The 24,702-nt window shown below is 43.1% G+C and overlaps 1 protein-coding gene across 1 annotated transcript in view; it reads left to right on the forward strand.

Moving 5' to 3' along the window:
• The window catches only part of ADPRHL1 (ADP-ribosylhydrolase like 1), a 101,868-nt gene extending 87,168 nt beyond the window's left edge, over window positions 1–14,700 (forward strand). Inside the window, exons 5-7 of the mRNA XM_063953115.1 lie at window positions 3,265–3,392; window positions 5,244–5,376; window positions 10,542–14,700. Coding sequence (XP_063809185.1) covers window positions 3,265–3,392; window positions 5,244–5,376; window positions 10,542–10,699 — 419 coding nt within the window. The 3' untranslated portion in view covers window positions 10,700–14,700. The remainder of the gene's footprint in view (window positions 1–3,264; window positions 3,393–5,243; window positions 5,377–10,541) is intronic.
• The last annotated feature ends 10,002 nt before the right edge of the window (window positions 14,701–24,702 follow it).

The raw sequence follows: 24,702 nt of genomic DNA on the forward strand, positions 1-24,702 counted from the left end.
TAATTTTCATTTCCATAAACAGGTCATATACAGCACTGTGTGTGTGTGTGTGTGTGTGTGTGTGTGTGTGTGTGTGTGTGTGTGTGTGTGTGTGTGTGTCATACTTGCCCTCTGGAAGACTCCCAAACTAGGAGGGCAGACTCCCAGGTCCCAGAAATGTGGGTAATTCTACCACAATCCGGTGACACCAACACTTACCAGTGACAGTGGACAGGGCAATTGGGGCACAATGGTGGGATTTGCATAATCAGGGCCCTGCCTCCTGCTATGCAAAAGCAGGAATCATGCCAAGAAGGGATGAGCGGCCGATGTGCTGTGATTCACAGTACATGCCACTTGGCCCATCCTCTCCGGGAAAACTCTAGAGTCGGCAAGTAGGAAAACTCCAGAGTCGGGAAGTATGTGTGTGTGTTTTGACAAGAAAAATGGGAGTAATATTCAGATAGATTGCTCAGTTAATCAGAACAGTTACCATAGTTTCTATTCAGAATTTAAATATTTTTATTTAGTTTTAGTTTACTTTATTGTTCCTAGTGTATATATTATATAAGTTTAATTGGGATCAATGGCGTAGTTATAATTGGTGCAGGGTGTGCGGGCCCCTGCGTAAAGGGGGGGCAACACTGCACACCCTGCACCTATTTCTTCTATACTCACCTTTAGAGATGAGCGATTCGGATTCCAAAGAATCCGAGCCACTCCATACATTGGGATCCGAGTGCACCCATGGGACTTGGATTCTATATAAGGTGCCCTGGCCGGTACTCATCACCTTTTCACTCAATGCACACTGAAAAATGCTGTGCAATGCTCTGCTGTTTAGGCTGTGCTGTGTCCATCCAGAGACTCCTAATTGTGGCTGTGCAGTAAATAGTGACTGTATATAGGGGCATGCTGCACTGTACTCTGCTGTTTAGGCTGTGCTGTGTGTCCATCCAGAGACTCCAGACTAATTGTGACTGTGCACGGTGCGTGCAGTATAGTGACTGTATAGGTGCACACTGCACTGTACTCTGCTGTTTAGGCTGTGCTGTGTGTCCATCCAGAGACTCCAGACTAATTGTGACTGTGCACGGTGCGTGCAGTATAGTGACTGTATAGGTGCACACTGCACTGTACTCTGCTGTTTAGGCTGTGCTGTGTGTCCATCCAGAGACTCCAGACTAATTGTGACTGTGCACGGTGCGTGCAGTATAGTGACTGTATAGGTGCACACTGCACTGTACTCTGCTGTTTAGGCTGTGCTGTGTGTCCATCCAGAGACTCCAGACTAATTGTGACTGTGCACGGTGCGTGCAGTATAGTGACTGTATAGGTGCACACTGCGCTGTACTCTGCTGTTTAGGCTGTGCTGTGTGTCCATCCAGAGACTCCAGACTAATTGTGACTGTGCACGGTGCGTGCAGTATAGTGACTGTATAGGTGCACACTGCGCTGTACTCTGCTGTTTAGGCTGTGCTGTGTGTCCATCCAGAGACTCCAGACTAATTGTGACTGTGCACGGTGCGTGCAGTATAGTGACTGTATAGGTGCACACTGCACTGTACTCTGCTGTTTAGGCTGTGCTGTGTGTCCATCCAGAGACTCCAGACTAATTGTGACTGTGCACGGTGCGTGCAGTATAGTGACTGTATAGGTGCACACTGCACTGTACTCTGCTGTTTAGGCTGTGCTGTGTGTCCATCCAGAGACTCCAGACTAATTGTGACTGTGCACGGTGCGTGCAGTATAGTGACTGTATAGGTGCACACTGCGCTGTACTCTGCTGTTTAGGCTGTGCTATGTCAATCCAGAGACTCTAGTCCAAACTAATTGTGGATGTGCAGTATAGTGACTGTATAGGGGGTACACTGCACTGTACTCTGCTGTTTAGGCTGTGCTGTGTCCATCCAGAGACTCCATCCTAATTGTGGCTGTGCAGTAAAGTGACTGTATATTGGGTTACGCTGCTCTGTGTTGCAGTGTATTCTGCTGTATTGGCTGTACTTTACTCAAGTGCGCTTTGTTTACGTACTATAATCTTTGTGATCTCTGCAGTTCGAATAGGGCTGCAAGTTTAAAAATAGAAAAATAAAAAATATATATTGTTTTTGTACTAATTGGTTGGTGCGTTTTACTCAAGTGTGCTTTGTTCACGTGCATCTATAAGCCCTGTTGTCTGCACTGTTCGAACCCAGCTGCAAGTTTAACAATAGAAAAATAAAAAATACATGATACTGTATATATATTGTTTGTACTGGTTGGTGCACTTTACCCTAGTGTGTTTTGTTCATGTGCAGCTATATGCCCTTTGATTCATGCAGTTTGAACCTAGCTGCACGTTTAAAAAAAAAAATATATGTATATATATATATATATATATATATATATCTATATGTTATTTGTACTGGTTGGTGCGCTTTACCCTAATGTGCTTTATTTACGTTCATCTATAAGCCCTTTGATCAACGCAGTGTGTGGCAATGTTTCATAGATTTGCTATAAACTGCTGTGTGTTTGCGCTGCTGCTCTGTCGCTTAGTAAGCAGCCAGCTCACTGCAGCCTTTGGCTAGTATTGCTGAAAACAATATTGTGAGCTGTGAGGTGGTCAAATTGACTGGAAATGACTGGAAATCAATGTTGTTGAGGTTACTAGTACCCTAGGAACAAAAAAAGCACCAGAGTCTACTAGTGCTCAGAGCAGCGCTGCTGGCTAGAGAGGGTGGGGGGGAGGGGGTGGACCTAGATGAGGACTGCACATGGGATCCCTCCTCTCTTGATATACCCCCTGATTGGGATTCCTCATTTTTTCTGAACCCAAAAAGAAGTTTAAACCTTTACATTCCTTCTTGTCTTGGGCCTATCGATAACTGGGTCCAGGGGACTTATTCCACACACCCTGCACCCATAGGCTGTACTTACTTCTCCACTGCAAAAATAAACAGGAAAATGGTGACTGCACATTTTCCCATAGAGCTGCGCATAAGCGGTAGAGAATGATTGAAAAAATGGCGCCACCACTATTATCCCAGAGATGTGTGCATGCACAGGCCCTTTACTCTCTTTACCTGCCTATTCTGCATGTCAAAGAGTTATACAGTATTTTTCAGCAATTAGATGCCCTTGCAAGGGACTCAATATGCAGTTGTCTCAGCAGATCAAGTTTGTGAACTAAAATAAACCTAATGCCAAGTTAGGTAAAGTTGTGTTAACAGGTGACTTCTTTCACTGCACCAACATTTCAGTTTCATTAAATCCTATTTTCTGGATGTTGCTTCTATTTAGAGTACCAAGAGCATTGGTTCTACTTTGAAGCTAAATGGCAGTTTTACCTGGAAGAAAGGGAAATAGAGGAAGACAATGTGACAAAGCCCACCTTTCCTGATAAGTATGATGCTGATGAAAGAGACAAGGTAGGCCTTTTCACATATTGTTATTACTAAATGACTTGACTGAGAAATAATGCTATGTGATCTGAAGGCATTTCAGGGTTGTTTAATCCAAACACTATGTGCTGCTTATCATTTATGTTGTTCTCCAAAATTCCAAAATGCTTTAAATGTGTTTATTTTTTAAAAGTTACTGTCCCTATAAAAGTAGTCACATTTTCAAACGGTTCCACACCAGAGTTGCCTTTGCACATTGTGTCTGCGTTATTTGGCATAGAGTGTTTCACATTACATTCGCCCTATGTTTTTTTATTCCACACAGATAACTCTTATTGTATCCCAACTACACCAGAGGATAAAATGAATGGGCGCTGTAGAGGGATCCGGTCTGAAGATCGACAGTATCTAGGTCGACAATGTTTAGGTCGACCACTATAGGTCGACAGTCACTAGGTCGACATGGATGGAAGGTCGACAGGGTTTCTAGGTCGACATGTGCTAGGTCGACAGGTCTAAAGGTCGACATGAGTTTTTCAATTTTTTTTTATTTTTTTGAATTTTTTCATACTTAACGATCCACGTGGACTACGATTGGAACGGTAAAGTGTGCCGAGCGAAGCGGTAGCGGAGCGAAGGCACCATGCCCGAAGCATGGTGAGTGAAGCGAGCCATGCGAGGGGACGCGGTGCACTAATTTGGGATCCCGGTCACTCTACGAAGAAAACGACACCCAAAAAAAACACACCTCATGACGACCTTTAGACCTGTCGACCTAGCACATGTCGACCTAGAAACCCTGTCGACCTTCCATCCATGTCGACCTAGTGACTGTCGACCTATAGTGGTCGACCTAAACATTGTCGACCTAGATACTGTCGATTTGATGAACCACACCCTGCACATTCCCCAGCTCTATTTAGAGATTGTAAATAACGGAAATTTACAGATACATGGCCTGATGCAAAGTTAGCCACTGGCATATTTATAATGGATGCAGTGTGTGTGGTGCATTTTCTGTGAGTCTGCCATATTTTTAAAGCGGCAATCATCTACAAGGCAAAACCAGGTCGGTTTTGCCTTGTAAATGATTGTCACTTTAAAAATATGGGCAGAATCGCAGAAAATCCTGAACAGCCTGCATATCGCATGCTATTTACATATTGGGGGTCATTCCGAGTTGATCGCTCGCTGACGATTTTTGTAGCACAGCGATCAGGAGAAAAAACTGCATTTCTGCGCATGCGTATGCCCCACAGTGCGCACGCGCGACGTACGGGTACAAACCTCTTTTTGGTTGTGCTCAGGTTCTAGCGAAGTTTTCCTTCGCACTGGCAGCTGCAAGAAGATTGACAGGAAGGGGGTGTCAACTGACCGTTTTCAGGGAGTGTTTGTAAAAATGCAGGCGTGTCTGAAAAAACGCAGGCGTGGCTGGGCGTTTGCTGGGCGGGTGTATGACGTCAAATGCGGACAGGAATAGGCTGAACTGATCGCAAGCGCTGAGTAGGTTCAGAGCTACTCAGAAACTGCACAAACTGTTTTTGTAGAGCTCGGCTGCACATGCGTTCGCACTTCTGCTAAGTTAAAATACACTCCCCAGTGGGCAGCGGCATAGCGTTTGCACGGCTGCTAAAACTAGCTAGCGAGCGATCAACTCAGAATGACCCCCATTGCCCCTAGTGTAAGAGGGTGTGACTAAATCTATATATGAACCTATGTATTTATAGATATGCTTACTTTATGCCAACTCTGCATCAGTCCCACAACAATGAGGATAGCGTGGTCCTATGGCCTTTTCTGCTGTGATACTTGATTTCCACAAAATTTCCCTGAAATGTCACCGCTGTCAGTGAGCTAATATTTGTTACCATTTACTAGACATATAAGAAATGGAGCTCAGAGGGCCGTGGTGGAAGAAGAGGACATGATGCTCCCATGATTGCATATGATGCTTTGTTGGGAGCCGGTGGGGATTGGAAGGAGCTGTGCAGTCGAGCAATGTTCCATGGAGGTAACAATACAACATAAAATATAGCAAAAATAAAACACAAGTAAATACTAACAAAATGGTAAATAGTAATTATTGTGAATAAACCTGGATTTACATTTCTTAATACAATAGACATACAGATATGTCCTCATACATTTTTGCTGCAGTAACGCCAGTCAGCCCCTCGTGGCACGCAAGGTTGCTTGAGAATCTTGTAACTTTGGGTGTCTTTTTTGCTTCTCTTTTGCCAAAACTGCCTCTTAGTCGCAATGCAATGTGACTATGATGCACAAGGAGACTGTGCTGATTAATTTCTTATATGACACTTGTATATTTGTGTATGACTGAGTCTATACACATGCTACAATGTAGCAGCAGCAGCTTTTTCCCAAGACAAGTTCTGTTCTGCTCAGTCGCACACCTTATATAAGTTTCCTATATCAAATGAATCGGTCTCCTTGTGTATCCTAGTCACATTGCGTTGTGACTAAAGCTGCCCATACACCTAAAGATTTATTGTCAGATTTGTGCTAGTTGGAATGAAAATCTGGTAAAGGATGAGAGCAAACGACAATTGACCATTTGCTCCCAAACACTGGAAAACAGACAAAAAATGGTAAAACAGACAAATTGGTTAAATTCATTTGATTTAACCAATTTGTTTGAACGACCGTTTTTGTCAATTTTATGGCATTTAGGAGCAAATGGTCAACTGTCATTTGTTCTCGTCCAGTACCAGGTTTTCATTCCAACCAGCCAGATCTGACAATAAATTTGTAGGTGTGCGGGCAGCATAAGACCCATATTCAGCAAAAAAAGACACCCAGCATTAACAGACTTGCACTAGACCTGATGGCTAACTCATGCCAGACATCTCGTGCTGCATGGCGTATTGAGGCTGGATGTATGAGGACACATCTGTACATCCAGTGCCCACTGCATACACGGCAGATGCTGCAACTCACTCTGCTCAAGCTGTGCAGTTCTCTTATGTCAGGCATATAACTGGATAGTAGGGAGTAGGAAAGCCAGGGATGCAGAATGGCCTATGTAATAAGTGTCACTTACCGCCCAGTATTCACAGCTGAGGCTGATGAGAAATGTACACATTGCAGCAACTGACTGAATTTTAAAGTAATGTTGGGTCAGGAATAACAAGGCGGATAGTTTCATTATTTTCTAATGTGAATCATTTATAACCTTTTGTGACAGAACTATATTTCAGGTCTTTGAGTGGAGTCTCTTAGGAGGTTAGCCTATCGGTACTGGTGGGAGTCTCAGCAGCTCTTGGTAACTCACAGTTTATGGGGGAGATTTATCAAAGCTTGGGGAGAGATAAAATGGAGAGAGGAAAAAGTACCAACCAATCCACTCCTGTTGTTTTTTAACACAACGTGGGGCATATGCATATATGCTTGAAGAGAGATTAAGTGAAGAGAGATAAAGTACCAACCAATCAGCTCCTAATTGTCACTTTACAGGCTGTGTTTGAAAAATGACAGTTAGTAGCTGATTGCCTGGTAGTTTATCTCTCTGCATTTCTCTCCAAGCCTTCATGCATATGCCCTCGTGTCTTAATACCAACAGCATATTTATTTAGTATCACAGTGATACTAACAAGTATTCTGTTGGTATTTACCATTACTTACTCTCTGACAAGGTCCAGCGGCATCTCCCTTTTCAGAGACGTCCTCTGCTGTGTTGCTGGCAGCATATCACTGCCAGTGATGGGCTTCTGTGCCAGGCACATGTGCGACGGCTAGTCTGCACATGCACATGACTCTTTTACCCGAAAGGGACCCGGCAGCGCATGGAAGGCTTCGCTGAAGCTGGAAAGGCAGCGCTGGGTCCCCATTGCCGGTAATGGGGACTGTAATGCTCTCGCCATCTATTAAGAGGCATAAGTGATACAATAACAAACAGTGGTAATCTTAGTTTGCTTCTCGTTGTTGAATACTGAAAGGAGGACATAACCCATTTAGGGAGTGTTAAAGGGGTTATGCCTCTTTCTTAAATGGGGCCCACAGCCTGTAAAATGACAGGAGCTGATTGGTTAGTACTTTATTGGGGTATATGCAATTACCGGCGAATCGCAGCAATTTTTCGCCCGTTTTTTAATTTGATAAAATTCGACCGTCGAATTCCGGCAAGTGGGTGCCGGAATTCAACATATTCAATAAAAAACGGATTCGACAGTCCCGCTGTCGAAAAACGGACGATTTGACGGATTTTGATCCGATTTTTTAAAAACGGGAAAAAACTGTAAAAAACCCGAAAAAAAATTGCGTGGGGTCCCCCCTCCAAAGCATAACCAGCCTCGGGCTCTTCGAGCCGGTCCTGGTTCTAAAAATCCGGGGGGAAAAACTGACAGGGGACCCCCCGTATTTTTAAAACCAGCACTGGGCTCTGCGCCTGGTGCTGGTGCAAAAAATCCGGGGGACAAAAAGAGTAGGGGTCCCCCATATTTTTTACACCAGCATCGGGCTCCACTAGCTGGACAGATAATGCCACAGCCGGGGGTCACTTTTATACAGCGCCCTGTGGCCGTGGCATTAAATATCCAACTAGTCACCCCTGGCCGGGGTACCCTGGGGTAGTGGGGACCCCTTCAATCAAGGGGTCCCCCCCCCAGCCACCCAAGGGCAAGGGGTGAAGCCCTTGGGTGGCTGGAGGGGGACCCCTTGATTGAAGGGGTCCCCACTCCCCCAGGGTACCCCGGCCAGGGGTGACTAGTTGGATATTTAATGCCACGTCCGCAGGGCGCTGTATAAAAGTGACCCCCGGCTGTGGCATTATCTGTCCAGCTAGTGGAGCCCGATGCTGGTGTAAAAAATACGGGGGACCCCTACTCTTTTTGTCCCCAGTATTTTTTGCACCAGCACCAGGCGCAGAACCCGGTGCTGGTTTTAAAAATACGGGGGATCCCCTGTCATTTCTTCCCCCCCGGATTTTTAGAACCAGGACCGGCTCGAAGAGCCCAATGCTGGTTATGCTTAGGAGGGGGGACCCCACGCAATTTTTTTTCTGATTTTTACCATTCCATTTAAAAAAAAAAAACAATTATTTTAAAAAATATATAAATAATACTTGTGCCTCCAAAATAGACAAACCAAGTACCTAATCCCTTCTAATATAAATAGATATGCTATTACCAATAAAAAAAACACCAAAAAAAACATGTTTTAATTTTTTTAATTAGATTCCGCCACCAAAGTGTGGCGGATTGAAAATGACGAATTTACTGTCTAAAAGCACTGTTGTCGAATTTCCAAACTTCAATTGAATATACTTTTGTCGAATTGCCGCATTTGTACCATTGCAGAAATGTCGAATTTGACAAATGTCGAATTTCAAAAAGTCGAATTTGGAAAGTCCGTTTTTTTGACGAAAAGTACTGAATTGCATTGTTGAATTTTTTTTGGGGGCGAAAATGTCCCGTTTTTCGACATTTTCGGGAATTCGACCGCAATTGCATATACCCCTATCTCTCTCCGCGTTATCTATCTCCAAGGACTTGATACATCTTCCTCATGTGAGGAAACTGGCAAACATTGGAATATAGTCCATACTTGCCTACCTGACCCTCTCCATGAGGGAGAAAATGCTCTGTTCCTGGACTTTCCTGGTAATGTATGATTGCCATCACCTGTGGTGAAACACCTTTCTTATCAATTAACTAGCTCACCACAGGTGACATATACTGTATAAGACTTGTGAGAAAGGGCATATGCCTGCCTGTTTTCATGGCAGGTTTGTGAGGTTTCATCCAAACTTACATTGGGCCCGTCATTTCTCACTTATTCTGACTTTGGGATGATAACTACAGTTTATAGATGTCTGATGATGGCAGGTTGCCATGTCTATACTCTTTCATCTTAATTCGCCCCTTCAATTTGTTTGTACTTATAGATGTGTTTTGGGGGAGAAGAGATGTTGAATATGTCGATTGCAGTATAGCTGTATGGTTAGGACAAGTAAAATACAGTCAGGCTTGGACTGACCCACAGGGGTACAGGGGAAACCACCGGTGGGCCCTACTGCCTGGGGGCCCACCTCCTGCTCTAAGGATCAGGTTCCAGACTATGTACTTGAATTATACATCATACTGGACTATGGTGTATCTTCTACAGTGCATTGCTGTTATTAATCTGTTATTAATCTTGTACATTATCATGCATGCAGCAGCTGAATTTACTGTATATATTTATGAAGGGGCCCAGACATTGCACTCTCTAATGGTTAGTCAAACCAATAAGGTGCAGACTGGCCACACCCCTAACATGGGCCCCTACCACTGCATTACCCCGGTGGGCCCTACATGTCCCAGTCTGACACTGAATACAGTTGTGATAGGATAAATAGTAATATGACATCTTAATTCTATGGTAATTGAACTGAGGTTTTACTTTCTGTTGGCAAGATTTGTAGACAGTAGATTAGTAATGTACTTTTAGCCATAAATATAGTTAATAATAGAATATGATGCCTTAAAACACAATCCAGCCTCTACAATGCTAAAGCAAACATCTATATTTTAACATAATTTGATATCCAAATACGTTTTCTGCCCTTCATATTCATCCAGTTAGATCTGGAACCCTGAGATGCTTCATTCTACATGCAGTACTTCTGTACTATGAAAGGTGTGTCGGAGACAAAATTAGATAAAAGTCATATATATCTAAAAAAATAAAATAAGTGAAACTAATTTTTTTTTTTTTATAAATATGTAATATCTTATGTCAAGACTCGAGAGTTATAATTGCCCAATGTTTAATAGAAAAAATAAGAATTTTGGTAATAGCTTTATAGCATTTCTCATATGTAACAAAAGTCAAGGTTAAACAAGTTTATTGAATTACATTAAGGAGAAAATAATTCCAAAATATTATTAATCAAATGAAGACATTCATTATACAAACTGTGATATTGCTCCCTTTTTGATTTAGCGTATGTTGTGAAGAGGGTCCCTATTACCTAGGTGCCATCTAGCAACTATACTGGTTTCCAGTTGCTACATATAAATATTAAACTGCCTGTACATGCCAGCCCTGCACTGAAAATGAATGGGCGTCTTTGCTTTTGTCTTGAAATCTTGATGACCTTTCTACGTGAGCTTTATGACTCGCAAGAATCACAGGGTTCTAGATGTTCTATATACTGTAATGCTCCTTGTTCGGTTGCAGGAGAAAGTGGTGCAACTGGATCTATTGCTGGATGTCTGTTTGGATTGCTGTATGGTGCAAGCAATGTGCCAAAGAGTCTGTACCAGGAATTGGAACTGAAAGAAAGACTTCAGTACTTGGGCGAAAAACTCTATGAAGTCTCCACAAAGGAAAAGTAATGCAACTAGTTTCATTTTCTTAGCACTATATAATAGAAATATAAACAAACACTGATGTAGTGTAGTCTTGTGAAGAGTGGGGAGGGGTGTAAATGTTTTCACGATTGCTTTCTTAGTTCTTTGGTTAATTTTAAAGTTGTTATTATTGGCTATTAATTAGCTCAGCTATCCTACCTCAATTACATACCACATACAGAAGGAAGACATGGGCACATCACACTTGTTGCTTCTGGGATAAACTGTACATACTGCTGGGTGTTGTTGCTTGTTGGCAAAAGGAGAATGATTATGGGTGGAGACATCAGGGTTTAATGACTTGATGCAGAAGTTTTAATATACACACATAAAGTTTTACGGATTGGTTGTATGGAAGGTTTAACAGCAGGTGTGCATATGCTTAATGATGGAGAAAATACAGACAGTGGGAGGTGCTAAAAACTACAGTCTGAGATCAGCCCCATCAGAGGAATCATCTCCAGTGTAGAATTATTTTTTTGCCTTATGTGTACAAATTCCACTCCTTGCGTGTGCTTGCTGTCATAGGGGAAGATTCAATTGTTTTATGGGGTGCCCAAAGGCATGGGTGCCTGTTGGAGCAATTCAATTGTTGCTGTGATGGGCACCCATTACTTCTGATGTGCCCAAAAGCACCCATCTAAAATACTGCTCGCAGCACGAAAATTCCTGTTTGGGGCAGCCAAATGGGACACTTTTCATGCATTTTAGCTCTCCATCTCAGGAGACGGTGAGCTGAACTGCCCCCCTTCCCTCCGGCTAATCACTCTGGAATAGAGCAACAACTGAATTTGTGCATTGGGTAAGTTCTAGTGGTGGACGCAGGGTAAAATAATTGAATCACCCCATAGAGGCTACTAACATTCATTTTCTATGTTTTGAAAATGTCAAGTCTTGCAGTTGCATAAAACTTTTCATATAAATATAATTTTAAATGGCCAAATGAATCTGTGTACAAAAGCGCCATATAAGTAATTACATAGATGTATACATGACATTAAGGGGCTGATGCAGGGTTCGTAGCACAATGGGTGTAAATAACTCTTAGATAAATGGAGCACAGAATATATGATATTTCCTTTCCAATCATATGTAGAGCTGAAGATGTGCTCCATTTGCCAACAGTAGTATGTGTGTCTGGCTTGCACCAGGTCCTCAGTCCAGACTTTTATGTCCCACTTGAACCTATGCTGGACACCATTGAAATTACGTACAACAAATGTATTTGCTGTGAGGCATCAGTTAAACTACAAACACCTCTATTAATACAATTTTTTTTATACACACTCATGAAACACCCATAATATATGACTGAGAGATGGAGAAATCACCTATCAGTGTTATCGGCTTGTTCACAAACAGCCAATCACAAGTGGTTGCTAATTATCATAATCCTCTGCAATTTGCACCCGCCCCTGACCACACGCCATACAGCTTTCCCAGGCGTATTGCATCTTATTCCTGGTTTCATGTGTTCACAACAAGGGATTTCTGTATGTGTACAATTTAACACAACACCTAATCTTTCATATTACAGTCTCCATGTGAGCATAGCACATATAAAAATGATCATTTGTGTTTATAATCATTGTACAATAAGATTTGAAATTGTCCATAAGCCTCTGTGTCCCATATGCCAGACTTGCATATGCCAGACTATACAATAAATGGAAATATCAATCAGGACATGACCAGCCATTAATAATAACGGGTGTATTATAAATCTACTTCTGTGGATAGTCTCAAGGGACAGAGAGCTGCAGGACTTCCCATATATACATGGTTGAGACACATTATTATGACCACCTCCTACATTTGTCGTCAGCAGCACATAGCCCACGAAGTATGTCACGTGTTTTGTGCTGTCATGTTGTTTATATAAGGTGTGCGATAGGCCGTCTGCACACATATCGCGCTTTGCTGTCATGGGTAAAAGGGGCGATTCATCCGAGTTGCAAAAAGAGATTATTATCGGCTTTCGGGCCAAGGGTGGCAGTATTTCTGAAACAGTGCAGTTTGTGAACTGTCTGCGTGCTGTCGCAGTGAAGGTGTGTCGTGACTGGACAAATGGCACAACTGCTGATAACTGATGTGGAAACTGCGGAGCAAGATGTGCCATTGATGTGAGAGGTGAACATTGGCAATGTAGGTGCATGAGAGCCGACCAACATGCTACAGTGGAGCAGCTCATAATCAAAATAAACCTGGGGGCTACTGGACGTGTGTCTAAAATGACAGTACAGCCCGTCTGGCTGCTGTCCGTGCTGCACATGGCGGTTACTCTGGCTATTAGCTGGTGGTCATAATAATGAGTCTCGACTGTGTAGTATACAATATATAGAAGATGTTGGGTGAGGTGCACTCCTCATATGCAATGGTGGCAGGATAAAACACACTGCCACGTTAATGCCCAATGTCACCAGTTACTAGAATATGAGACCACTGACACAGTATAATGGAGTGTATGCCAGTGGGGAGTTCTCTTTCTTAAGCTTCCAAGTTGATGAAATCAGTGACTATGATTATTTAAAGACTTGTTGGGTATGCTTAAATACAGGTCCTGTCCTGTCAGGCAATAGGTTATATCAATCCAATATTATTATTAGGACACACTGGGGTAAATTTACTAAGATGGGAGCTCTATTTAAGATGGGATGTTGCCCATAGCAACCAATCAGATTCTACTTCTCATTTATCTAGCACCTTCTAGAACATAATACCTGGAATCTGATTGGTTGCTATGGACAACATCTCATCTTAAATAGAACTCCCATCTTAGTAAATTTACCCCACTGGGTCTAATTTACAAAACACACTAGATGTGCAGCACAATTACTGTAGATCAGGGGTATACTCATTCATGAAGCACGTACTGCCTCTACTGTTGGGAGACGCATCCTCAAACCAGAAGGGTGCTTAAGATTACATTACATTGAGGTGGATAAATCAGAAGAGGCGTGTTGTGCAAAAGGGTTAAAATCACATAAAAAGTTCAGTGTCTTCCCTAATTAAATGAGTGATAATGATGTAATCTAGAGCCTTCTTTAACACATTCAGTATTTCTCTGTTTGAAACTTCATTTATATTGGGCAAAGTGTTCCATGAAATAAGCTTGTACAACAGAGCCAAAGTAGAAGGTGCAAAATATCTGCCATTACTACTATAAGACAGGGCCTGACCTCTACTAGCCATGTGCCCTTCAGGACGAAGCATGTACCCTGCCAGATTAGGCACGCTGAGGAGGCTTTGATAGAAATGTCAGCATAAATTAAGGTGCACAAAGCAGCCTTATTTGTTTTTGATCTGCACCTTGACCACTTTGCCACTGGAAATTATGCCTAGTGCAGTGGTTCCCAAGTTTTTTGGAATCACGGCGCCCTAGAGTTTAAATTTTTTTTTAATGCCCTAGGCCAAGAGTTTCTTATTGAGAAATTTAGAAAATAATGTTAAATTAAGTAAATTGTGTTTATATGTCATCCTTAAGTTCAGTTATATAGTGAGGGACAAGATTTGCTTCTTTTTGTCCACATATTGTATGATTGGCAGCCTCCAACACTGGTTTTGCCTATTACAGTAACCATAAATAATTTTAATATGTTCTGGACCACAAATCCAAGGCACCCCTACAAAGTGCCACGAGGTACGCCAGAGCACCATGGCACACAGTCTGGGAAACACTGGCCTAGTGGCTACTAATGTGGTAGGGAACATGTCCAGTGCCTGTCCCAGAACTCAGTGTCCCAAAGTGTTTCCTGCTCCGCTGATCATGAATAAATCCTGATCACTTAATGAGGGGACAGTATAAATGTAATGCTATTCTTCAATCCTTTGTGATGGGAATGATGCATGTGCAATGATGTGGTTTGAGCACGGGTCTGCATACAGAAGCATTAATATGTAGGAGGTGAATGAAAGAAGCATTGTCTTGGAAGTGGTATTCCCTTATTGCTTTATATGCTTGTGAATAAACTATGTACTTAACTCCAGCTCTTTTTGTTATGGGTTTTGATTGTGTGGGGGAAGTGAAATGTTTAATGTTCTGCATAGTCCTTTATTACCTCATTTTATGGCAGACGTTACTAATTAACAAGTTTTTTTTAGAATACAAATAATAAAGGATTAAAACAGCCTATAGTTTTTTTTCTAGAAATTCTGAACATTAATTTAAATGTGCATTACGTGCTTACATTTGAATTCTGTAAAATGAACATTTTTTTAATGATTATTGAGAACATTCTGTTCATCATATGGTTACACTTACAATTAACTTTTTTGATGCTTTTGCTTTTTAATTATGTTTCTTTATTTTATTTTTATTAAATACCACTGGCGTAACAGTGCAGGTAGTGTATAAAATTATATTTATGTAATAAGCTACCTGCCGCCAATCAGACATATTGATTTACAAACTTCAGTGAGGCTGCAATTAGTTTAGTTTAAAGGGCGATGAAATGACCTGGTCTCAGGCCTATTGGAGGGACATGGGCAAGCTACTAAGCAGTGCACACATGATATTTTACATTGGCTTTGGGTTCGGAGGGGGCTTGGCTTGATTTAGCTATTGGATGTAGCTACACCCCATCATTACTCGGGCCCCGTGGATGTCTCATCGATCCTGGGCCGTAGAAAACTGGGACACATGGAAGCCCTACTTACATCAAATTGTGCAATGTCGTTCAGCGCTGTGTGCAGTATATGTAGAGCAAAGAAATTTCTATGACAATTGAAATGCTTTGCTATATTTGTGTATAGTTTGTAAACACTATAAACATGTAAAACATGTAAAAAATACTCTATTATAGTAGAAATTGCTGCTAACATCATATTTATCAAAGTGAGTGAGTTGGGAAGTGGGATAGAAAGAATTGGAGGCTGAAGGGGTGGACCTAGAAGGTACCTGATTGTTCATACTGACAATGCTAAATTCCTTTGTCATATAAACAACCCTTTATGAAGCTAAGAACACTGTACGCTGTTTACTTAAGAAGTACCGTAATGGTACGCTATCTGCGTAGCGATCGCTCAGCCGTAGGCGAGACGCTCAAGCGTCACGTTCGCTCACGGCCCAGTGATCACAGGACACGTTATTGGTTATGTCTAGGGGAATGATTCCCTGTAGCGTAGCATACGCTCGAGACCACGAGGAGGTCACCAGCGATGCAGACGCTTACAACACTATACCTTTATGATAAAACCTTATACCAATGAAATACACTGAATACCTTAATGTGAGTACAGGGTGTAAGTGCAACCTTGTGTAACCTGACTAACTACAAAGCTGCTTGAGCGTCACCGACGCTCAAGTGAACACTTAACACTATAGGAAATACACAGATACTGGTTTAGGTTCCAAGGCCTATTAACTGTATTATATCTAATATACTTGTAAAAGGGGATAACAGTACAAATGATACACTACAATATAACAGAGACTTCCTAACCACAGAACTAAACAATAAATACAAAAGGACAATACTACTCTGACCTAAAAGAAATACAATACAATACTATCTAATACAATACAATACTAGCCTAGTCTAGGGGAGATATGAGAGAACAGAACAGAGAGAGAGAGAGAGAGAGAGAGAGAGAGAGAGAGATGAGATGAGAGAAATTGGCTCACAGAAAGACAATGATTACGGAGAGAAACTTACGCACAAAGGGTATGATCGCCTGCGCCTCGATATCCAGCTCCCGGCTATCAGCAGATAACCGTTGATGAGAGAGTGAGAGCTGGATGTGGTCGGCCTGCCTATTTATGCCCCACACACAATGCAATCTCCTGGTCCTACAATCCCATTGTCCATTGGCCGAAGGAATTCGGCCCTGTATCATAACAAAAGGTCATAGGGTGATTCATACAGGTGGGCTGTGACGATTTCCAACAGCTCAGGTGGGTGGGAAACTGGGTTTCCCGCCGCATACCTGAGTATGTGTAATTAATAGAAATGGACATAAACTTCTTATGTCCATAACTATTCGCACGAGCGATTAATACGCTCCAAACCAACACCGGAATATTGCTAATTAAATACTCTTCCGATGGGTACCAAACACTGCTGTATGATTCCTGTTAGACCCTTCGTACGATATAAAGAGGGATTCCTCAGCTCTGGGACATTGTATTTTAACCAAACTTTCAGAATCTATCAAAGGGACCATGATCTATAAACTACATTAATTGTGAACATTTGTAACGAATGAGTCGCACGCTACGACTACATAAACTCTACCGTAAATACGCATACCGCGCCTGCGAGTGCACGTTATTGCGGGTATGCGAATCCACGGGAGAGCGCATGCACGCGCAGCGCGGACCAGTGTGCGGTGCAAATATGGCAACGTGCATTGAGACATTTTTCTGACTTTGACAGTCCACCCTTTGGCAGTCAATAATAACTGCCACAAAACATTTAAGGAGAAAAATGTAAGTCAGGGGTTAATTGATTTCCATGGTTGGGTAGGGGAGGAGAGAGGAGAAGGTGTGAAGAGGGTATGACCTAGTGAGATAGCAGAAGCATGTGTGTATGAATCCATGTTTGGGGGGTCATGTATCATCGTGCCGTACGTGTTGTAAATCAAGCTTCGAGGTATTGCGAAGTATACATTTGAATTCCTTCTTATCCTGTGGCACAGGTCTGTGGATGGGCTGTCAAACTTTACCGAGCTCATTTCGGATTTTGAACAAAATGGGGAGCACATTTTAGTTGATGATACATGAATGGGGGAGGTATGTGGTTGCTGATATCTGTGCCTGTATTCCCTATCGTCTATGTGTGTCGTTACCTGAGGGTTGTAGAGATGAAGATAAAGAACACTTACGAAAAATGCAATGATATTCTATGTCAGGGAAATGTACATCTGTCGTCGAAGTTGTTTTCGGTATCTGTTGAGAGTCGTCTTCTTTGCGCTGTTTTGCTCCTTAGGCATGAGCAACAAGCTTTGTCAGTGCCATCAGATTTACAAAAATGGTGGGCTAGCGTGAGTTTAAAAATACTAGGGAAACTGGGGATCCATGGCAAAGTTCATCAAGTGTCCATATTTAAAGTTGTCAAATCTTCTTCTTTGGTCAATCCGTTGTCTGTATACATCTCGTCTCGTCAGCTTCCTCGTCCAAGGGGGTCTTTGTATCTGGGAGAAAAGCAGAAAAACAGGTGAAAGAAACGGACCGTATAATCGCATTTTCATCACATTCTGGTTTCTATCATTGGGTCATAAATCAAATCCAGGTTAATTACAGTTTCCTCACTCCTCAAGCTCATCACTTTTGTACTTTGTTTGCACCTCATTAAAGCCTGCCCGCATCTAAATATCAATCCAATCGATATAACGACACCCAAGATACATAGTAGAAACTTTCCAACATCCATTATGACTCCTTGAGCCCAATCTCCTAAACCGGAGAACCAATTTCGCGGGTTCAACCATGACACCCAACCAGTCAGCTCATTACCTACAGCAGCAAGGGTGAGATTGTGTTTTCGACGAAATTCCCACTTTAGTTGGAGAATATCGTCCATCTTTTGGTCTATGACCTCTACCGGATCCTCGGTGCTATTTGTGATATACGTGCAACACTTTATGCCGTACTGTGTTGCCAATGTAACACAATATCCGCCTGTTACTGCTGTAAGATAATTAAGAACCATCCTATGCTGAACTAGTTCTGTTTTGTAAGCTTGAAGTTCTCTTCCAGTGTATCTAAACGTGTCATCATACATTTCAGTGATATTATCTAACAAATTGGCGAGTGCGGAAATGTATCTATAATTCATCACTCCTCGAGCGGTACGAGTGAAATCTAACGCTACCAGAACCTGAATCCCGGTGGATTCATGGATAAGATCAGAGGCCGGATGCTCTAACCTTTCTGACAGTTGTCTTTTAACTCGGTGTTCGTAATGAGTGTGAGTATAAGGAGCTTGGGCACCACGGTGTATGTCCTTCATTTTGTCATGTGTAACAGTCATCACTTCGGGCAATACTTTTCCAATATAACACAATCCTTCAGAGTTTGGGGCAAGCCACTTGTACGCCTTTCTCCCGCATATGAAATATGCATCATCGGGGAGAACATATGGGACGGAGAAGGACATGACCATGTTACAAACCTTCCAGGTGAAATCTCCTGACCCTAATTCTTCCATCTGCTTAATGCACGTATCGGTTTGTACGATATGTGCACAGTATCCTGGTGATACCTCTCCAACTCTAGTAATCCTATTTCCTAAGGTATATCGATACCGGAAAGATTTTCCTCTACTGGCTATATGGCGTACGAGCTCTGTATCTGTAGGCATTCTATCTGCTCTGTGTGAAAAGGTCATGGTAAGGTTGCTCCACGACACTTCCCAATTTCCCGGTTTTCTGGGATTGGAGATGTTAAAACATAAGAGGGACCTATCCACATGGTATTGGTGGAGCTTCAAACTAGGAGGGCTGGAGATATTAAACCTCCGGTCCACCGGTCTCCCACCACTTAGCTCAAGTACCTCCCCTAACGTTAAAGGAAATGGTACTAGCCCTGATTTGCTGTGACCCTGAGGTACTTGAGAGCATACCCAACAATCTGTTTGGTTTAACACGTTACCCACTAAGGAGTGATAGTCACTCAATGGATGCCGGTCTATATGGATATTAAAACTAGATTGGCATTTCTTTATGCATCCATCTTCAACCAGATTATCACAGAGCCTACAGATACAATTTTCTTCAGCTAACAATCCATCACAATTTCTTCTATCGGATCGTTTTCTGATACTCGCCTTTGCTTGTTGGTTTGGTTGATCTTGGAAAACTACGCCTCCATCATCATAATCGGAACCCATTCCAGAACCTCTTTCGACCTCTATGGTACTCTCGCCGGAACAGACTGCTCTGGTCAACATCATGGTTAACATCAAAATCCGGATCACAGTCTCTTGGGGCAAGTCCATCTTTGAGGAGGAAATAGAGAAGAATGAGGAGGGGAAAAAAGAAATTTTAAGGGAGAGGGGCTGGGAAGTGGAGAAAAACAATAAAAGGGAGAGGGGAGTCGACAGCTGCTTTCGATTTTCAAGGCTCAGGTGCCGCCTCAATCCTCCTGGAACAGACACTCCAGTGATACAACCTCTACCGTCTGTTCCTTATCGCGGGACTTCTCTGGATCAGCAACCTTTTTGCAGTGGGATGAATGGACCCAAGTCTCTCTCTCAGCAACCTTCAATGCTGTGGTGCTAGTCAATAAGACCTGGTATGGTCCTTCCCATCTATCAATAAGACAACCTGAGCGTAGAAAATTTCGTATCATTACATAATCCCCAGGTTCAATGTCATGACAATTACTATCTGGTAAATCAGGAATCACCAACTTCAGATTATCATTTTGATTCCTCAACTGTTTACTCATGTTAATCAAGTACTTTACAGTTACTTCATTGTTACATTTCAAATCATCCTGAGGGTTAATCATGACATGCGGTTGTCGACCAAACAAGATTTCAAAAGGAGACAGATTAAGAGGGGACCTGGGAGTGGTTCGGATGCTATACAAAACAATGGGTAAAGCTTCTGGCCACGTCAATCCTGTCTCTGCCATTACTTTACTCAATTTATTTTTAATAGTGCTGTTCACTCTTTCGACCTTCGCACTCGCCTGTGGACGGTACGGAGTGTGCAGCTTGCTATCAATACCCATCAATTTACACATTCCTTGAAAGACATCACCTGTAAAATGGGTACCCCTATCACTTTCAATGATTCTAGGGATACCATATCTACATACAAATTCCTGCACAATTTTCTTAGCTGTAAACATAGCGGTATTTGTAGCTGCTGGAAAAGCCTCGACCCAATTCGAGAAAACATCTATACAGACAAGTACATATTTCAAATTTCGACATGGGGGTAATTGAATGAAGTCAATTTGTATTACCTGGAAAGGGCCGCCGGCAGGTGGGATATGGGATGGTTCTGTAGGTATTGCTTTTCCAATATTCTTTCTCAGACAGGTAAGGCATGACATTGCTCTTTTACTCGCATGAGAGGAGAATCCTGGGGCGCACCAGTATGCTCTTACCAATTTGCACATCCCCTCCTTGCCTAGATGAGTCAGCCCGTGAGCTGCTTCAGCCAGACATGGAAGGTATGCCCTGGGGGCCACTGGTTTACCATGTCCATCCGTCCAGAGCCCTGAGGACTCCTGGCCATATCCCTTTGCCTTCCAGACTGCTCTTTCCTGTGTGGAACACAGATTCTGCATCTCACACAACTTCTGTGTGTTGATGGTATTAAATACCATCAACTGTGTGGTGTCTGTCCGTGTGGGGGTAGCAGCTGCAAGCTTTGCGGCTTCGTCTGCTCGGCTGTTACCAAGGGATACTGGGTCTTGGCTATATGTATGTGCTTTACATTTGATAACAGCCACTCTGTCGGGTTCCTGTATCGCTGTTAGAAGCCTTTTTATGTGAGCTGCATGCGCTATCGGTGTACCAGCTGCCGTCATGAAATTTCTGAGCCGCCATAGGGCTCCGAAATCATGGACTACCCCGAACGCGTATCTGGAATCGGTGTAGATATTGGCTGACTTACCCTTAGCCAATTCACATGCTCTGGTTAGGGCGACCAGTTCAGCAACCTGGGCTGAGTGAGGTGGGCCTAGCGGTTCCGCTTCTATGGTGTCTTGGTCATCTACGACTGCGTATCCAGTACACAAGTCTCCCGAGTCTGACTGTCTGTGACAACTACCATCCGTGTAGAACGTGAGTTCTGCATCTTCCAGTGGATTGTCACTGATGTCAGGCCTTGCGGTAAAATTTTGGGTCAAATATTCCATACAATCATGTGTATCTTCCTTTGCATTAAATCCTCCTTCCCCATCACTCTCACCTTCCACCCTTTGTGTCTGACCAGGCACACCTGGGAGAAATGTTGCAGGATTTAATGCGCTGCATCTCCTTATGGTGATGTTTACGGGGGCCATTAATGCCAATTCCCATCTTGTAAACCTTGCTGATGAGACGTGTCTGGTTTGGGCAGAATTCAATAAGGCAGATACCGCATGCGGTGTATGGATTGTGAGGTTGTGGCCTAGCACGACATCTTCGCTTTTCGTTACTAGCAATGCTATCGCCGCAACGCTACGCAAGCATGTGGGGAGGGATCGCGCTACCGTATCTAGCTGGGCGCTGTAGTATGCAATTGGCCTGCTGGCATCACCGTGTTTTTGTGTTAGTACACCTGCTGCGCACCCAGCACTTTCTGTTCCATATAGTTCAAAGGGTTTCCCATAGTCTGGCATACCTAGTGCTGGTGCCTGCGTTAGGCACTGTTTGAGTCTCTCAAATGCTGTTTCGGATTCGTCTGTATGCGAAATCCGATCAGGTTTGTTTGAGGAGACCATTTCCTGCAAAGGTAGCGCCAATATGGAAAACCCTGGGATCCAATTACGGCAATACCCACACATTCCTAAAAACGTCCTGATCTGTTGCTGGGTTTGTGGCAGTGTCATGTCTCTAATGGCTTGGATTCTATCAGCGGTCAGGTGTCTCAGTCCTTGTGTTAGACAGTGTCCCAAATATTTTACCTTAGCTTGGCATAATTGCAACTTGTCTTTGGAGACCTTGTGACCTGTGTCTGAAAGATGAAACAGGAGCTGTTTCGTATCCTTCAGGGATGCCTCCAATGAATCAGAACACAGCAGTAGATCATCCACGTACTGTATCAATACTGATCCACTGTCTGGTTGGAAAGACTGTAAACAATCATGCAAAGCCTGAGAAAATATACTTGGACTATCTATGAAACCTTGGGGTAACCGAGTCCACGTGTATTGGACTCCTCTGTATGTGAATGCAAACAAATATTGGCTGTCAGGGTGCAGAGGTACCGAAAAGAAAGCGGAGCAGAGGTCAATAACAGTGAAAAATTTGGCAGTGGGAGGAATTTGCATTAGGATGACAGCTGGATTAGGCACTACGGGGAACTGACTCTCAACTATTTTGTTAATCCCCCTTAGATCCTGCACTAGCCTGTAACCCCTCCCCCCACTCTTTTTAACAGGGAAGATGGGACTATTTGCGGTGCTGGACATTCTTACTAGAATGCCCTGTTGTAGCAAGCGCTCTATTACGGGAAAAACTCCTAACTCCACCTCTGGCTTCAGAGGATACTGTGGGATTTTTGGAGCTATCCTACCATCTTTTACTTGCACAACTACTGGAGCTACGTTTGCCATTAATCCAGTGTCCTGTCCATCTTTTGTCCAAAGCGACTCTGGTATCTGAGATGTCATCTCTTCTACTTGGGATGGATTCCTATTTGTCATAATGGAATGTGACATTAATTTTGATGGGGAGTCTAACATGTCTCGTACTTCCTGAGCGTGATTCTCAGGAATGTCCAAGAATACACCTTCAGGAGTACAGTAAATGACGCAACCCATTTTACATAGTAAGTCTCTCCCCAGGAGATTAGTTGGTGCAGATGCAGCCAGCAAAAAGGAATGCTTGGTATGCAAAGGCCCTATTGTAATCTCGGCTGGTTTGCTAACAGGGTAGTGCTGGACTACTCCTGTTACTCCCATGGCTGGAATTGTCCTACCAGTGGTTCTCATGCCCACTGTCGAATTTATCACTGACTTGGCCGCCCCTGTGTCTACAAGAAAGTTTAAAGTTTTACCAGCTACATTGATTGCAATTTCTGGTTCGCTTCCAAGACTGGCAATCAACTTAACTGGCTGCAGATTACAGGTATGGCCACACCCCTATTGGGTATGCTGACCTCCCTGAATCCCATTGGCAGCAACTACTTGTGGGGGAGTTAGCTGGGAACTACCAGAGGCATGCCAATCTCTGTTCGGGGGATATCTTTTTGTTTCCCCTGTATGTGGCTCAAAACTCCGCCTCTGTGGACCCTGCTCCCAATGTCGTGTGTTGTGTTGTTGTCTAGGGGGTTGAAAAGATCTTTGTACATTCTTTGTTCTACATTCTCGTGCAAAGTGTCCCGGTCTGTTACAAGAAAAACATGTTATTACACTTGCCTTACCCACAGGATTCGGTGGTACATACGCAGGCTGCCTTGTGGTCAGCGCCTGTATACTTACGGACATCAACTTATCACTTTGCGATTCCCTGTGCCTAGTGATGTTTCTGTCGTGATCAATAGCAGCCTCTCTCAAGCCGGACACTGACAGACCTCGCCAGCATGGTTGCGTGGTCTGAACCCTAGTCTTTAATGTTTCCTTTAAACCATCCATCAGTACAGATACTGCTACTTCTCGATGGTTTGGGTTGGTCTTAATGTCTTCTATACCAGTGTACTTTGCCATTTCTAATAGTGCCCGGTGAAAATATTCTGTTGCCGTTTCGGACTCCTTTTGCTTAATGGAAAATATTTTATTCCATTTAACAACGGCTGGGAAATACTCCTTTAGCTGTAAATTTATCCTTTTTACATTATCCTTGTTGTACACGTCTGTAAGCGGTACATCTTTATCCAATGCACAATCAGCTAAAAATTGAGTTGCGTCAACATTGGAAGGTAAACAAGCTCTTAGCAGTATCTGCCAATCCTTGTTGTTGGGTTCTACAGTGTTACCTAGATCCCTGATGTATTTTTGGCTAGCAACTAAATCCTTCCTGGGGTCAGGAAATTCGGACACTATTGTTCTTAATTCCATTCTGGAAAATGGAGTGTACATGGCTATGTTCCTTATGGGAGTGGCTCCAGACACATCTGTTTTTCCATTGGGGACTGCTATTACCCTTACAGGAGCAATTCTAACAGCCTCTTCCTGTGTAGATTCTACTGCTTGTTGTGGTACAATTGTTTCAGTGTAGTGCATGGTGCCGTACTTACCCGTTGACACGACCTCACCTATCCCTCCGCTAGGGGCTTTCACTAATCTCGTGGGTGTCGCTGTGCCTACTGTGGTCTCTGCTATGGTGGCTGCAAGAGAGAGAGCTGAAATTGTTGCTGAATCGTCTTCTTGATCACACTCCTGAGGAAGG

Source organism: Pseudophryne corroboree, chromosome 2 (assembly GCF_028390025.1).
Source record: "Pseudophryne corroboree isolate aPseCor3 chromosome 2, aPseCor3.hap2, whole genome shotgun sequence".
Lineage (NCBI taxonomy): Eukaryota > Metazoa > Chordata > Amphibia > Anura > Myobatrachidae > Pseudophryne > Pseudophryne corroboree.